The sequence below is a fragment of the Electrona antarctica genome, assembly GCF_951216825.1.
Source record: "Electrona antarctica genome assembly, chromosome: 6".
In the NCBI taxonomy this organism is placed as follows: Eukaryota; Metazoa; Chordata; class Actinopteri; order Myctophiformes; family Myctophidae; genus Electrona; species Electrona antarctica.
In genome coordinates, this window is record NC_136811.1 from 17,315,239 (window position 1) to 17,331,655 (window position 16,417).

Consider the following 16,417-nt stretch of genomic DNA (forward strand, 5'->3'; position numbering starts at 1 on the left):
ATCAACTTTATTCTAACTCCTCGTCTCCTTGTGCCCCCAGTGTTCTACGCCGCCTGCCTGCCTGCCTGCCGACCAGCTCAACATAGCCCAACACAGCCCCCAGCTTATTTTTGTTTTTTCACCTGTTTTGTGAATAAATACCTGAGCTTGTATTCATCTGGTTCTGAGTTCTGCTTTTGGGTCCTATCATACTAAACCCTAACAGAACAAACTGGCCACTATGGATTCAGCTGACTCAGAACCAGAGTTACGAAAAATTCTTGAGAACCAAGGAAGACTATTGGGACAACACCAACAAGCTTTGCAAGAACTTTCTCATGATTAATCAGATTGGCCAATTATCCGCTGGCATGAACCTGTTAACCTCTCAACTCACTCCTGCAGAACCTCCTCCAGCTCCGCCCAACCCACAGCAACCTGCTGTCAGAGATTCATATGCTCCGGACCCAGAGCCCTTCTCCGGGGATGTGGATAAGTGTCGTGGTTTTTTTCTTCAATGCTCCATGGTGTTTAAGCAAAGACCACTTACCTTTCCTACGGATCAATCTAAGGTACATTATGTAATGGGGCTATTGAGAGGAAGGGCGTTGGCTTGGGCAGAGGCAGCTAATTCTAGTCAACCTTTGACTATGCTCATGTTCAATGATTTTGTGTCAAAAATGAAGGGAGTTTTTGATCATCCGGATCACAGTGGTGATGCTGCTAAACGTCTGCTATATATTCATCAAGGTTCCAAGAGTGTGGCAGACTTCTCTGTGGATTTCCGAATCCTAGCTGCTGATGCGGGGTGGTGTGACCAGTCTCTTCGTGGGGTTTTTATTAATGCTCTCAGTGAACAGATGAAGGATGAGCTTGCTTCTCGTGATGATTCCACTGACTTTGAATCCCTTGTTTCTCTTGCCATTAAGCTGGATAACAGGCTGCGTGAGCGACGCAGAGAGAGAGGGAACCGTCCTCGTCCTCCGTCTTCCTCTCTCCCTTCACCACCGGTTGTGAAATCTTATCCCTCACGGCAATCAGATGTCACTGAAGATGAGCCCATGGAGATGGGTCGAGCCCACTTATCCCCTGACGAGCGCTCTCGTCGGTTCCGGGCGGGTGAGTGCCTGTACTGTGGTCAATTAGGTCACCTGCGCGCTGCCTGTCCCACCCGACCAAAAGACCTGGCTCGTCAGTAGAGGTGGGGGTACTGGTGAGCCATACTGATTGTTCAACCCTATCCAAAACCAGGATGCAGATTCAAGCTACTTTATGTGTTAATCAGGTCCCTTTGCCGCTTTTTGCTCTTGTAGACTCGGGTGCAGATGACAGTTTTTTGGATAGCCATTTTGCCGACCAGGCTAAGATCCCTCTTATTCAGTTGGAAAAGCCCCTTACTGCTAATGCTTTGGATGGGAGATTGTTGGCCCGTGTAACCCATCAAACTGTACCTGTGTCTTTGGTCCTATCTGGCAATCACAGGGAGTTAATTCAGTTCAAGATAATTATCTCTCCTCAAACACCCCTGGTGCTGGGTTCTCCTTGGCTAAAACTACATAACCCTCACATTGACTGGTCTGCTGGAAAGATTATTAGCTGGAGTCAATTTTGTCACTCGTCCTGCCTGCAATCCGCTCTGCCCCCTGCTGAGGTCACTGTTGCCTCTCGTCCTGAACCTGTTGATTTGTCCTCCATTCCTGCTAATTATCATGACCTGGGACAGGTTTTTAGCAAGGATCTGGCCCTCTCTCTACCGCCTCATCGTCCTTATGATTGTGAAATTAATCTGCTCTCTGGTGCCCCTTTGCCGTCTAGTAGACTTTACAATCTGTCACGTCCTGAGCGGGAGGCCATGGAAAGATACATTAAAGACTCTTTAGCTGCAGGAATTATGCGCCCATCTTCCTCTCCTGTGGGTGCAGGGTTTTTTTTTGTGGCCAAAAAGGAAGGTACTTTGCGCCCTTGTATTGACTATAGAGGGCTTAATAACATCACAGTGAAAAACAAGTATCCTCTGCCTTTAATGAACTCTGCCTTTGATTTTCTCCATGGAGCAACTGTGTTCACTAAATTGGATCTCAGGAACGCCTATCATCTGGTCAGAATTAAAGAAGGAGATGAGTGGAAGACGGCCTTTAACACTGCATTAGGACATTTCGAATACCTGGTAATGCCTTTTGGACTCACCAATGCTCCTGGGGTTTTTCAAGCCTTGGCAAACGATGTGTTAAGGGACTTCCTGAATCGCTTTGTGTTTGTGTTTCTTGATGATATTCTTATTTTTTCCAAGAACATGTCTGACCACGTTTCCCATGTCCGCCAGGTTCTCCAAAGGCTGTTGGAGAATAAACTCTATGTGAAAGCAGAGAAGTGCGAGTTCCACGTCGATACGGTCAGTTTTTTGGGCTTCATCGTGGAGAAAGGACAGATGAGAGCAGATCCAGGAAAGGTCAGAGCAGTTGCAGAGTGGCCTACACCCACTACCCGTAAGCTACTTCAACGATTTTTGGGGTTTGCTAATTTTTATCGCCGCTTTGTGAAGAACTATAGCAAAGTGGTGGCGCCTCTTAATAAGCTCACCTCCACTCTTGTCCCATTTCGTTGGACCCCAGAAGCAGAGCAGGCTTTCTATAAGCTCAAACATCTGTTCACCACTGCTCCTATTCTAGTTCATCCTGATCCCTCCCTGCAGTTTATTGTGGAGGTCGATGCATCTGATATAGGGGTTGGGGCAGTACTCTCTCAGCGGTCCAGCCAGGATCAGAAGGTGCACCCTTGTGCTTTTTTTCCTCATACCCTTGACTCCTCCGAGCGTAACTATGATGTTGGTAACAAGGAGCTGCTAGCAGTAAAATTGGCATTGGAGGAGTGGAGGCATTGGTTAGAAGGAGCTGAGCACCCATTTATTGTGTGGACTGACCATAAGAACTTGGCCTATATTCAATCAGCCAAACGTCTAAATTCTCGCCAGGCTCGTTGGGCCTTGTTTTTTGGGAGGTTTGACTTTACTATTACCTATCGCCCTGGGTCTAAGAATGTCAAGCCTGATGCTCTGTCCCGCCAGCACACTCCTGAGGAGCAGCCTCCCAGTCCAGACACCATCGTCTCCCCTTCCTCAGTGGTGGCAGCTGTTTCCTGGGAGATTGAATCGGCAGTAAGGGAGGCTCAGCGAGCACAGCCGGATCCGGGTAATGGCCCACCTAACCGCCTGTTTGTTCCCGATTCAGCTCGTTCTCAGGTCCTTCAATGGACACACAACTCCAAACTTGCGTGTCATCCGGGAAGGAACCGCACTGTGTCACTCCTCAGGCGTCACTTTTGGTGGCCTTCCATGGAGGCAGATACCCGGGCATTCGTCTCCGCCTGCTCCGTTTGTGCCAGGGGGAAGTCTTCTCATCGTCCACCTGCTGGTCTGTTGCATCCATTACCTGTTCCCAGTCGTCCCTGGTCCCATATAGCAGTGGACTTCGTCACTGGGTTGCCCACCTCCCAAGGTAACACTGTCATTCTCACCATTGTTGACCGTTTTTCTAAGGCAGTTCATTTTGTGGCCCTTCCGAATCTCCCTACTGCCTATGAAACTGCTGATCTGTTGGTGAACAACGTTTTCCGCCTTCATGGTATTCCATTGGACATTGTTTCAGACAGGGGCCCTCAATTTGTATCTCATGTTTGGAAATCATTCTGTAAAGCATTGGGTGCAACTGTGAGTTTATCGTCTGGTTTCCATCCCCAGTCCAACGGCCAAACGGAGAGGGCTAACCAGGATCTGGAGGCTGCCCTACGGTGTGTTGCGGCTACCAACCCTGCTTCGTGGAGTACACATCTGGCTTGGGTTGAGTATTCGCATAATTCTCTAACCAGTGCTGCCACAGGACTGTCTCCTTTTGAGGCCTCTTTAGGCTATCAGCCACCGTTGTTTCCCTCCCAGGAAGAGGAATTGGCTGTTCCCTCCGTCCAATTGAACCTTCGCAGATGTCGTAGGGTTTGGAAAGATGCACGTGCTGCTCTACTACGCTCTGCTGAGAACAACCGTCGGGTCGCTGACCGCCATCGGGTAGAGGCTCCCAAATACAAACAAGGTCAGAGTGTTTGGCTTTCTTCCAAGGATATCCCACTCAGAGTTGAATCTAAGAAATTGGCCCCACGCTATATTGGGCCTTTTGTGGTGGAACGTATCATCAATCCCTCTGCTGTCAGATTAAAGCTGCCCAGCTCTATGAGGGTTCATCCTACATTTCATGTGTCTCAACTTAAACCAGTATCCTCCAGTCCTCTCTGCCCTCCTTCCAAGCCCCCTCCGCCCGCCCGAATCATAGATGACCACCCTGCATATACTGTCCAGCGGCTGTTGGATGTCCGTCGCCGTGGCCGGGGTTATCAATATCTGGTAGACTGGGAAGGATACGGTCCGGAGGAGAGGTCCTGGGTTCCTCGGTCCTTCATCCTGGACCCTCAGCTGGTCAGAGACTTCCACCTAGCCCATCCTGATAAGCCTGGTGGGTCGCCAAGAGGCTCCCGTTGAGGGGGGGTGCTGTTATGGGCTGGCTGTTTTCCTGTTTTTTTCCCTTTTTCCCTATATGGTCTGGCATGGGCGTGTGACTGACTTCCTGGGCTGTGACGTGCTGTATCTGCCTCCTGTGGAACTGCACACCTTGGGGTCATCACCTCATCAAGCCCAGCTGATAAAAGACCTGGCTCGTCACTCCAGCCCTTGCCAGTTTGTCAGTTGCCGATCGGTAAAGTTACTGTGCCTCTGAGCTCTACGTGTTTTGCGTGCAAATCAACTTTATTCTAACTCCTCGTCTCCTTGTGCCCCCAGTGTTCTACGCCGCCTGCCTGCCTGCCTGCCGACCAGCTCAACATAGCCCAACACAGCCCCCAGCTTATTTTTGTTTTTTCACCTGTTTTGTGAATAAATACCTGAGCTTGTATTCATCTGGTTCTGAGTTCTGCTTTTGGGTCCTATCATACTAAACCCTAACATTGAGAGCTTGTAGATCAGCTATTTTCGAGCCGCAACCCTGCACTCATTTGCGTAAATGCAGCATTCATGGTCTGGAGAGGGCAGTTTTTTACAGACGGGTAAAAGGGCAGGGGCTCAAGCCCCCTTTAATGTCTATGTGTGCATGTGCCTGAACAGGAGGAACTTACGTGGAAGGATGTTCCTCTGCTCCAGCTCCTCGGCGGTGGGCCTCTGGCTAAGTCGCCTGCACATAAAAAACAGGAGCGCTATTTTTAAAACGCCTTCATCACTTTGTCATACAGGCAAAAAAAAAAAGTAGGCCAAATACAATGTATGAAACGAATCCCTTGACGTCGCTCTTAACGTTTAGGTACGTTAAGAGCTGGGCGATAGGACTTCAAATCAATATCACCATTATTTCACACCTTTGCCTCGATTATGATGAATGAACGATTATGAAAGAAATGTAAAAAATATTCATATACAGTATAGGGCATTCACTAAAAAAATCGATTTATCGATTTATCGATTTCATTAACACAAGTCGATTCAGATTAGGAGAAGTCGAAAGTTGAAAAAAAAAAAGTTTTCCCCATATCATATTTTTTGCTCTATGTGTGCGTGTGTACAGAATTCAAACTGTAGCATTGATTATTGTCACGGACAGAAGTCATTATTTCCCTTTGCATATGCACCGGAGCGCACTCGCCTATTAGTTTGCATTGCATTCAGAACGCGTCCTTAATTAAAAACCAACTGCAGCTGTGGCTCTCAGCGCGCGGTGTCCCACTATTGACTGGCTGAATTTGAAGTTTGAACTGCGCTGTGTCAGAGAAATAACAGAGACTTTATCCCCAAACGATATCCCCCTCACCTCCGTGCTGGAAATAAAACGTCTGGCTTTCCGAGGCTACATCCGTGCTGACGCAATGACTGTCCTGTTTCTGGTTTAACTTTACGCGTGGGGCACATCATATGAACCTCTCCGTCTCCGGTCAGTGCGGGTTGTTGTTTATTTGCATGGCTCAGAAAATAAGTAACAAACTAACATGAGCACGTTATCGCGTTGTTGGAGGAGGAGGAGGAGGAGAAGGTTCACGTGGAAGGTAATGCAGATTGTATTCCGATGTGCCAAACTGCTGCTGGCTGCTGTGATGATAATATATAGACCTACTGTATGTCTTCTATATTGTGTTCTGAAGGTCGGGCTGACTGCCACTAGTGTTAATGTTATATTTTGTATTGTGTTCTCGGGCCGCTGTGTTGCGCTGTGCTGTGCTGCTGCTGCTGGCGCTGTGTGCCAATGATGCCCCCTCTCCTGTTGTGTTCTCTTTTCTGGTCTGTGTACCAGTGTGCGACGCACACACTGTTTAGTATTTACTATTATAGTTTTATGTTTTGATAATCAGCGCTTTGCCATATAGATGATACATACACTGTGCCATATTGGAGAGGCCACTGTGTGTGTGCGCAGTGCTTTGTTTGACATGCTCCGTATTTTAGCGCGCGCACCCTCCACCCGCCCCTGTTAAGCCCCTGTCATACAAAACGATAAATCGACTCAACTTCGACTTTACTGTCTGACAAGTCGACTTGGAAAAATCTCAAGTCGTTAATGCCCTAATACAGTAGCAACTAGCAAGTAACAAGTAAGATTGGAGATTGGCTATTTTCGCTATTTTTGTATGCCACCATCGTACAACGAAGTGATAAATCAGAATAATCAATCAGATTAATAAGCAGAATAATAATCAATTTAGTCTTTAACTTTTTAACTTCTCAATTATTATCGAGCAAGATTAAAGCTGCACTATGTAACTTCTACCCCGGCTTTAAACGCAGTTTCCTGTGCCAGATTGGACAACATTACATTTTATTAATTAAAAGAGATCGGTTCTGATATAGTAGCAGTGGGATGAGCATGCGTTTGTGTTTACCTGGTGAGCGCGGTACCGATCTGTGTGCGGATGGCCTCCCACTGCTCTCGGCTCTGCCAGGTGAGGCTCTGTCCTGGAGGCTGCTCTCCCCGGGCGCTCCTGTCCTGGGCTAACCGGTCCCTCTCCGGGGCGCAGGGCCGCGCGGCCAGCTTCAGAGCCAGGGTGTCCTTCCTCTTCACCCTGTTGGCGAGCGCACCTGGTGGGGACACGCCAAGCACAGAGGGTCGGGTGAGGCAGGCAGGCACACAAACATACTGTACAAAAGGCAGTGTCCACCAAACAGACTACTACAGATTCCTACAGACTGGCAGGGGCAGTCGAATGAAGTCAGGAGATCAGTCGTTTGGAAGGTGTGGAAAAGAAGTTGCTGAATGCACCTGAGAGCAGACACCGACAGACAGCTACTATGGTGCTAAAAATAGCATATATGCATTGGCGTGAAGTCTTTTTCAACAACAAGCCCGCTGCTAATCCGACGCTATCGAAAAGTTTCCCTACACCTTGCGACGCGACAGTGTACCCACCGCCCATTCAACAGCAGGTTTTCGGCAACATACGCTTTCTAACACTTGACCCCCGCCGACGGCGGTGCGGTGGAGAGCTACGGTACCTTAAGTGAACTATGCCATAGCTATGCCATCAAATGTATTTCCCAGGGAGTGCATGTGTTTCCATACGCTAATAGGATTCTCAGAAGATACTCTGGTATCTAGAAGCTTGTAGATGAGCTTGTTTACGGGGTTTTTTCTCCCTGGTTCTGGTTGTTAACAAACAAAAACTTCACGAGTTCTGGAAGGTTATGGAAAGGTCTGGGTTATATTACCGTTGGACGGTCCGGACCCCATGTTGATGAATAGTGGTCTTCTACATAAAACCTTCAAAGCGTGAAAAAAACAAAAAAACAATGCTTACTAGGTGGAGGCTCGTCTTCCTCATCCTCGTCGGAGTCTTCGTCCTTGTAAAGCACGGGGCCGTCCGAGTCGCTGTCCTCTCTTTGCATGGCTGTGCCCCGCTCCCCTTCCTCCTCCTCTTCCTCCTATAGGGATGATGGCACCATACCATTAGTAGTAATAATAATAATTTAGAAAGCGCTGACAGTCGCTTTTACAGAAACTAAATAAAAACGAATGTATTGGGCAAAACAAGTTTAACCACATTAAGAACTGAGGCCGATTCTACAAATGTCTTCTAAATCCTAACAGTTTTGAGAAAAACATATGTCGCTGTATCAGTGGTTCTCCAGCATTGTCATGTCAAGGACGCCCAAAATTATATGAATTTGGCCTCAGACCCAAATCTCAAAATATTTTGTTTCAGGCAATCCCAGAAGCAAATATTTAAGTAAAAAATGAAAAAGAAAATCGCTTTAAAAATATATTCAAAGATTTGCACAACTGTTCACGATTTTTCAAAAGCTCTGCTATTTTTGAAGAATCATGACACACTCATATATAGCTACAATCTAAAATAACACAGATGCTTCCTCGTTTTTAAATGGGTTAAAATGTTACAAACTAAGAAGATAAAGAAAAGAAAGATAGAAATACAAGGTGTGAGTGCGAGTCTGAAAAGGTGGGTTTTGAGTGTGGTTTTGAGTGTGGTTTTAAACGTGGCGAGGGTGGGGGAGCTTTGATGTGAGCTAGGTGTTTCCCTTTGATGTGAGGGAAATAATCACGATAATTCCACAACACTATGGCATTTTTGGAATTATTGATCGTAGATCATAGAGGATAAAATTATCGTAATATGATAATTATCGTACATCTGGCAACACTGTACCTACAAGATAGTATTTTCAGCTCTACATCCCCCTTGGATCTGAGTGGAGTGATATTTTAGGGGCTGTGTGTGTCCACAGACAGCAATAAATGGAAGAGTTCCATTAAACCGTGGTTATTAGTAAAAGCGATTAATAGTCCCATCCCTACCTCATCCTCCTCCTCTTCCTCCAGCTCCTCCTCCTCTTCCTCCTCCTCTTCCTCCTCGCTGCTGTTGCTGCCCTCCGGTAGGATGATGGTCACTCCTCCGGCATCGCCCACTAGGCACCGGCGGCTCCGAGGCTCCAGCTCGGGCTGCGGGATCTCCCCGTCGTACGGCACCTCCTCTTCATCGTCTTCCTCCTCTTCCTCCTCTTCCTCCTCCTCAGAGTAGTCATCCTCATCTCTAGTCGGGAGGGGGGGGGGGGGGGGGCATTTCAGTTTAACCCATGGGTGCCAATTTTAGTATGACGCGCGTTCAGTTTGTCGCCATCTTGGATGCTCAGATGCTCAGCACCTCGTCTAAAGCATCGAATGTGTTAAGACATGAGGCCGATTCTACAAATGGCTTCTAAACCAGTACCTCACACTTTCTTCTTTTTGATTAGCCAACGCGAAAATCTAAAATTACACAGATGCTTTGCGAGATTTAATGGGTTAACACTGAATAGTCCCTGGGTTTCCAGAAGCTGGCATGTACACGTTTCCTGTTTCCGGTCTGGTTTCCCATAGCTTTGTCTGATTGGCTCCGCAGCCGTCAGGAACAGGAAACATGTGGTTTAAATATGCTGCCAAGTCAAGCAAACAAAGCTATGGGAAACTGAAGCCACCTTCTGGAAACCCAGGATAACGGTTACAGTATGTACAGAGCCTGTTCACACCAGCAGTGTATTTTGCTGCAGCGAGGGGAAAAAGTAATAATCTTCAATTAAATGGAAATAATAATAATAGCTGAGAATTATATAGACCCAACTGTGTAGGGTCTCAGCAGAGGTAGATTCCGTCCAAATGCTGTGACGATCACCTTTGCAACAGCGTATCCGAAAAGTAAAGCTAGTCCAAGACACTTACAGATTTCATGTACAGGATTACAAAAATAAAGAAAATAACTTTAAATCGCTTATTAAGTCACACATGTGCCATGTTTTCCTATTGTAGCCGAATTGGGAGCAGTACTGAGACCTGCCATCGGGGGGTTCTTCCGGGTTGAATGGGGAAACATGGCAGAGGCTGACTAAAAAAATCTTCTAAATCCTCCAGTTTTCTGAAATAAATATTTTCACGATTAAAAAAAAATAGCAGACCTACAAGCTCGTAGCGCGCCACTCGGTGGCGCTCTATGAGCTTGTAGATCTGCTATTTTTCAATAGCTAAATTATAACATAATGTTTAAAACACCAAAAGGGGTTCCCGCCCAAAATGGGTTCATGTTTTTTTTTGTAAACATCTGTAGGTGTCTCAGACTACCTTAACTTTTTGGATACGATGTCGCGAAAAGGTGACCATCACTGCATTTGGACAGACGTTTACCTCTGCCAGGACCTACACAGCGGGACCTCATCTTGGAGCTATCGTGGAGAGTGAAGTTCCAAAACAAAGTCGCTTTACATAAAGCAAAGGAAGGAACAAACATTGGATTATTTTATTAATATTATTAATAATAACATTAAGACTGAAGTAATTGTTTTTGGAGGCAAGGGAGAGGTAAATGTAAAAAAAAACATAAACTAAGCTAAAAACCTTGGTGTAGTCATGGACTCATGGATTTCTCTACATTACAGTGACTCTACATTACAGTGACCATACAGTAGTCACAGAGGGTCTCCCTAAAAGGTTTTAGATCAGACGATGTTCGAGGCCCCCAGTAGGACATGGAAGTTACAGAGTAAAGCTTTAACAGTAAGCTTTAACACATTGTCATTATAAAATAAGTTACCGGACTGTAGCTCTAAGTAATGAGATAAGTAATGAGATAAGTAATTAAATAAGCCCCAGCTAGTTCAGACACAACACTAAGCAGTGAGTGGCGTCTAGCACAGTGGTTCCCAAACGTTTGCATAAAAACGGGGTCCTCCCGACCTGTTCCGAGTGAACTCACAGTTTGAGCGGCTGGATGCTGACGGGAAGAGGACCCTGGAAGTCCTGGGGGTTCTCGAAGAGCAGCGAGTGGGCCGTGCGCTGCAGCGAGCCGTCCGGGTGCTGGCCGGGGGCCGGCCCGGGGCTGGACAGCGCCCGCTGGATCATGATGTGCAGGGGGATGGGGGCCGGCCGCTGGTGCGGGGGGTCGCTGGGCGGGCTGGGCGGGTCAAACAGCATGGGGATGATGGGCTGCGGCAGGGGGTGGGGGTAGGAGTGCTGGTGGTGCAGGTGGTGGTGGTGGTGGTGGACGTGTGGCTGCTGTCGGGGTGGAGACGGCGGTATGTGGGTGGGCAGCGGCGGGGACGGCGGAGGGGGAGGCAGCTGGAAACCCACCGACAGGCCGCCGTGGTCGTCGGGGGAGGGCAGGGCGGGCAGGGAGGACGGGGCAGCGTGGCACTGCGGGGACGTGGCGCTGGAGGCGTCGTCCGGGCTGCGTTTGGTCACCGGGGTGGTCCTCTTCGGTGGCATCGGCGGAGAGGGCTTGGCCGGCACCAGGCTGGCACCTCCGGTGGCTTGGGCCAGGTCTGCTGTTGGTCGGCAGGGGAAGAGTTAAAACAGACTTCCATAACACAACAATATGAAGCCGTTATCTTTTAGGCTTATGACAATGTATTCATTATAGCGAGTCATAGTTTTTGCAGAGTACGAGGAGTTATTTTCCCCAGGCTGCCGCTGTAAGCGCATGACATGTGCAACAATATTGTGCAAGCACTGTGAGCAAATGCACTGAACATGTTCTACATGAATGCATTCAAGTAGTGACTCGGCTCACACATGACTGCATACATTAAGCCTACACATGGCTGCAGCGCTGGCCAAGCCTACAGGCTGTACGCCAGGGATTCCCAAACCTTCTCAGCTCGGAACCCCTGCACTACACAATGCCAATTATTAGACAAATTGATGTGATTGAGAACATCAAATGTGTGTTCTTCTCCGTCTTCTCCGTCCCAAAGGTGACTGTGACACTTGAACTCACACACAAATGAGCGCTAAATGGCAAACCGTGCGGTTAAACGCATGCACATTTGTATATGTATCAATGAGTCTTTTTTACATGTACATGGAACAGCCATAGCCGATAGCCGTGCTACAGAGCAACAACAGAGACAAAGACATTCAGAGCTGCCAGACATGAAGCATGCGAGAAGCTGGAGTGAATTAGATCACCACTTCCTCTGTAAACACAATCAAGCCAGTATCTTATAACCCTTCCCCCTGCTCCATCCATCCATTCATACAGCCACCCATCCCCCAGTGCCTGTCACCATAGGCTGGCCTGCCACTGGAGCACTTTCCTTTGATGGACTGTTTGTTTTTCCTTTTGCTGGATTGCTTTCGTTGTGGAACTATAGCACGTGGTTTTGACCCAAAGAGGAGGTTGTTGTTGTTGTTGTTGTTTTGCCTTAGGTTCATTCACCTGATGCAGAGCAGTCCACAGCGCAATGTTTCAGAACAAACGCTCCTCATTGTACATGCCCGAGGTACAAGCACTTACACCAACACTCACTTACGCTCTCTCCCCCTTTATTAACACACACACACACACACACATGTACACACGCCACACACACACACACACACATGTACACACGCACGCACGCACGCACGCACGCTTGTTACGCTCATGCAGTCAAATCAAAGTGCCATGTACATTCCAGGCCATAGGCAAGTTCATTAACGCCAGCATCCGACGGCCATTAAAAAGGGACAACAATATCGGACAGCTATAGAAACGGAGCCGACATGATGGAGGAGGAGCAGCCTCAGGCTCCGCCCCCCTGGCCGTGCGGGGGCGGGGCGGCGGGATACCACCAGAGAGGAGGAGGGGGGGCGTGGCTTTGCTTTACCTGAGCGCAGGCCTCCCGCCCGCCGGCACAGGTAGACGGGCAGGGACAGGTAGACATCATAGTCGCACTCCCGCTTCCAGCAGGACCAGTAGAGGGGAAGCTGGGCATGGTCTGCCCCCTGCAGGGCGGAGGCTGACGGGGGAGGGGAGGAGACCATGGAATGACTGGCAAGCATATGGATGGACACAGTGTACGCAGCAGGGGCCGCTGATGGGGCTCTTTTCTTTTTCTCCTCGACCTCATGTCTGCCCCCGCTCCCAATAACCTTCCATCGTGTCAGTGTTCACCTTTTAAATACTTTGCTCCCATTGATAATTATATTCACGGCTCCGGATGTACACGATTAATCGGCTGTCATATCGGTATCGGTGGTGATATCACCCTTAGAATGCAATATCAGTTTTGATTTGAGCCGATATCAAAATAATCGGTCTGAATCAGTTTGAATTTAAAGATGAAAAAGCCTTTTGTGATGATGTAGGCCACAGCTTCGATCAGTGTTTACTGGGGATGCTTTCAAAAGGCTCAACATAAATTGGGAACATGACAAATATAACTGCATCAGTAGGCCTACTAAATCAGGTCTTAGGGCATAGCAGTGAACGCTTTCAAAACATTTATATATAAATTATTTTAAGCATAGAATCAAGCCATCCAGGATCCTGGTGAATCATGACTATAAAACATTTGATTCTGTGGAGAAAATATATATATAATAAAAAAGATTATAATCAACAGGCGGTGAAAACGTATTAATTTATCCAAAGAGTAACACGGAATCGCCTGGCTGATTTGTTTATTTTTGGAACACTCCGATACAGATAATAACTCCATGACAGAGGGTATAGTGTAAGTGACGTCAGGACGCTACTCTACATTCTATAGCAGTGACTTAGGTCACCCCTGTAAATAACGTTTTCATCCACGGCACACCTTAATTACATTGTTACTTTATAGCACCTTGCCACCTTTTGCCATATTAACAGTACGTAAATATGTAAATCTTCCCCCCTAAGAGTATGTTACGAGGAAAACTGGAGTGAATATTATTTGTTTCCATTAGGACAGACTGAAAATAACTTTTATACTTGGCGTTTACTACCAGCATTCCTATTCTGGGGGGAACATTCACTAAAAATAGCCGATCTTGTTATTAAGTATAGAGAGTCCAAGTGGTAAAACTGAAGTGATATTGATGAATTCCAAATATTATCAAACTATTCTGCGGCATCCCTGGACTCGCGTCAAGGCACCCTAGGGTGCCACGGCACGCACTTTGAGAAGCCCTGCTCTATAGAGGGTCGCTGTAATCCATCGGAACCACTGATAATAATATATTTCTTGCTCTAAAATAGAGACAGGAGGGTCAGTGGGACCAGTCTGGTCATTGGCCTGGTGCTCTGGCTTTGTGAAGCAGAAAATGCTGGCGCCCACTGCTAATTTCCACACAGCGTGGTGCAACTCGCTCCATCTGCTAGACGTTGGCGATAAACTACAAAACAAAGTGAGGTGTCTGACTATTTTTTTGCCCGATTTGAGGAGTTATCCTCGCGCAGTAAACAAGCACAGGTCTAACAGCTAGGTGAGTCAGATGAGAATCTGGGTAAGTTTATCCATGTGTAACTCTTAGATTGTACAATTGGGACCCTAGTTAGGTCCATTTGGTTTCATTTGTACACCCTCAGTTAAATTAAATGAGCAGTAAGTGAATTTATTTTGTTAAAAGAAGTGTTAAAATAGCTCTATATTGGGTAATCATTGCTGTGGTGTGGTTGTTCAGTAACAGAGGTCTCTATGCTCTCCGGCTCTATGGTAAACATAAAACACATTTTCAGGTCAGAGGATACCAACTCATTTAACCGTGACGTGATGAAAATGAGCAGACAAAATGGGAACTGGAACGCAAGCTATTAAATGATCTGTCTCCCGACTGGGTGACATTTGTAACCCACCTGGAAGTGTATTTTATGTTTATTAAAGAGCTGGGGAGACTGAGAGACACCTTTTACCGCAGTGATTTCTATAGAGCTTTCACTTTTTAACAATACACATTTGGTTGTAAAAAAAACTAAAAAAACACTTGGAGCACTTTTAGCATTGCACATTGTACCATTTATAATTGGCTCATTGTTACATTGCTGGCTCATTGCTACATTAAGTTACATTACCGGCAACCGGGACACATTTCAGCCACCCTATCAAGGCCGATATAATTGCATTAAGCGATATCAAAACAAGATAGAGGCACCAGTTCTATCACCATCCCCGCAGATAAGAAAGAGACAGCCATGCGCTAAAGGGAATAAAGTCCAGAACCCCCAAGGAGAGAAGCCCATGGTAAACAACTATAACAATGAGACATGAAGCCAGCTGCAACAGCTCCCATCATCAGCCACCAGAGTCCCTGCTTATCTCCTTCACTGCATACAGTACAGTGAAATAGTCCACAGGCTTATTAAGCAGTCAGCTGGGGAACAGCTGCTCAAGCTGTTTCACCTAGCATCATTACCAGGTACAGTACGTCTCGCTCCGTGTGCGTGTGTGTACTTGTGTTGCTATACTTGTGAGGACAAAATGGCTGATAATAGCAGAATTATCAGCCATAAATAGACGATTTTCCAGGTCCTCACAGGAGAAACTGTTTAATGATAAAAAAGAAAAAAAGAAAGAAAAAAGATGGTTGTGATTAGGGTTAGAATTAGACATCTAGGGCCTGGGCCGTGGCTCAGCGGTCCAGGCACCTTTGCTGGTAACCCAGTCTGGCAGTGTGCCGCGGGTTCGACTCCCGATCCCGACGGCCTTTACTGCATGTCTTCCCCTCATCTCTCTCCCCATTTCCTGTCAGCCTACTGTCTGTCCCTCCATAAAAAATATAAAATAATGGCGAAAGCCACAAAAAATAACATTAGACATCGAGGTTAGGTTTAGGGGTTGGGGTTATGATGATGATATAATTAGAGTTATGATTTATACTTAGTTACTTGCGTGTTTGCATGTTGACTCTCTGAGGAGAGCCTGTCCATGTTGTTTGTCATACGAGCACAGAAGAGTTCTTTGTGCTGTCACTTGTGCACTTGTGCAATGCGTGAGTGCGCACGTGTTGTGTGCACTACAGTATGCAGAGAACTACTCCTGTGTGTGAACGCCTGTGGGTAAATGTGACTACGCGTTCCAACGAGCGAGCGCCTGACTGCGCATAACGCATGGCTTAACAAGTGGATATGTTAGCTCTATAATTATACCAATTATGATGCAGTTTAATATGCATTAACCCATTTTGGGCGGGAACCCCTTTTAGTGTTAGCATTATGTTATGCTTTAGCTATTGAAAAATAGCAGATCTACAAGCTCATAGCGGCGCTACGAGCTTGTAGGTCTGCTATTTTTGAAAAATCGAAGAACGACTGACATAGAAACATAGCTTTTTCAGAAAACTGTCAAGATGTAGAAGACATTTTTAGAATCTGATATCAGGTCAAAATGGGTTAAGCCACGGACCCAATATTTTATGCAAATTGCATATATGGGACCCCAATGTATAGACTGTACAATCTTTAGTCATGTATCTCTGAGAGTGTACATGCAAGCGGGAAGGAATGGACCCTTAGGGGCTGTGTCCACAGCACGCATTTGCAGTAGTGCTTTGGATATCACGTCCAGAACGCTCACAAAGGTTGAATCAGGCGGCAAGGGACAGTTCTTGAGGCTCACACGGAAGAACACAATTCCCTGCAAGAACACAATTCCCTGCAGTTCCCATTAATGGCCCAGCAGGTGTTGCTATTTCCC

General features: G+C 46.9%; 1 protein-coding gene across 1 annotated transcript in view; it reads right to left on the reverse strand.

The window, feature by feature from the left end:
* phactr4b (phosphatase and actin regulator 4b) overlaps positions 1-16,417 on the reverse strand; it is a 39,087-nt gene that overhangs the window by 4,776 nt on the left and 17,894 nt on the right. Inside the window, exons 7-12 of the mRNA XM_079503659.1 lie at positions 12,629-12,760; positions 10,738-11,305; positions 8,811-9,045; positions 7,795-7,870; positions 6,883-7,078; positions 5,134-5,189 (exon numbers count right to left, since the gene is read on the reverse strand). Of these exons, the coding sequence (XP_079359785.1) occupies positions 5,134-5,189; positions 6,883-7,078; positions 7,795-7,870; positions 8,811-9,045; positions 10,738-11,305; positions 12,629-12,760 (1,263 nt within the window). The remainder of the gene's footprint in view (positions 1-5,133; positions 5,190-6,882; positions 7,079-7,794; positions 7,871-8,810; positions 9,046-10,737; positions 11,306-12,628; positions 12,761-16,417) is intronic.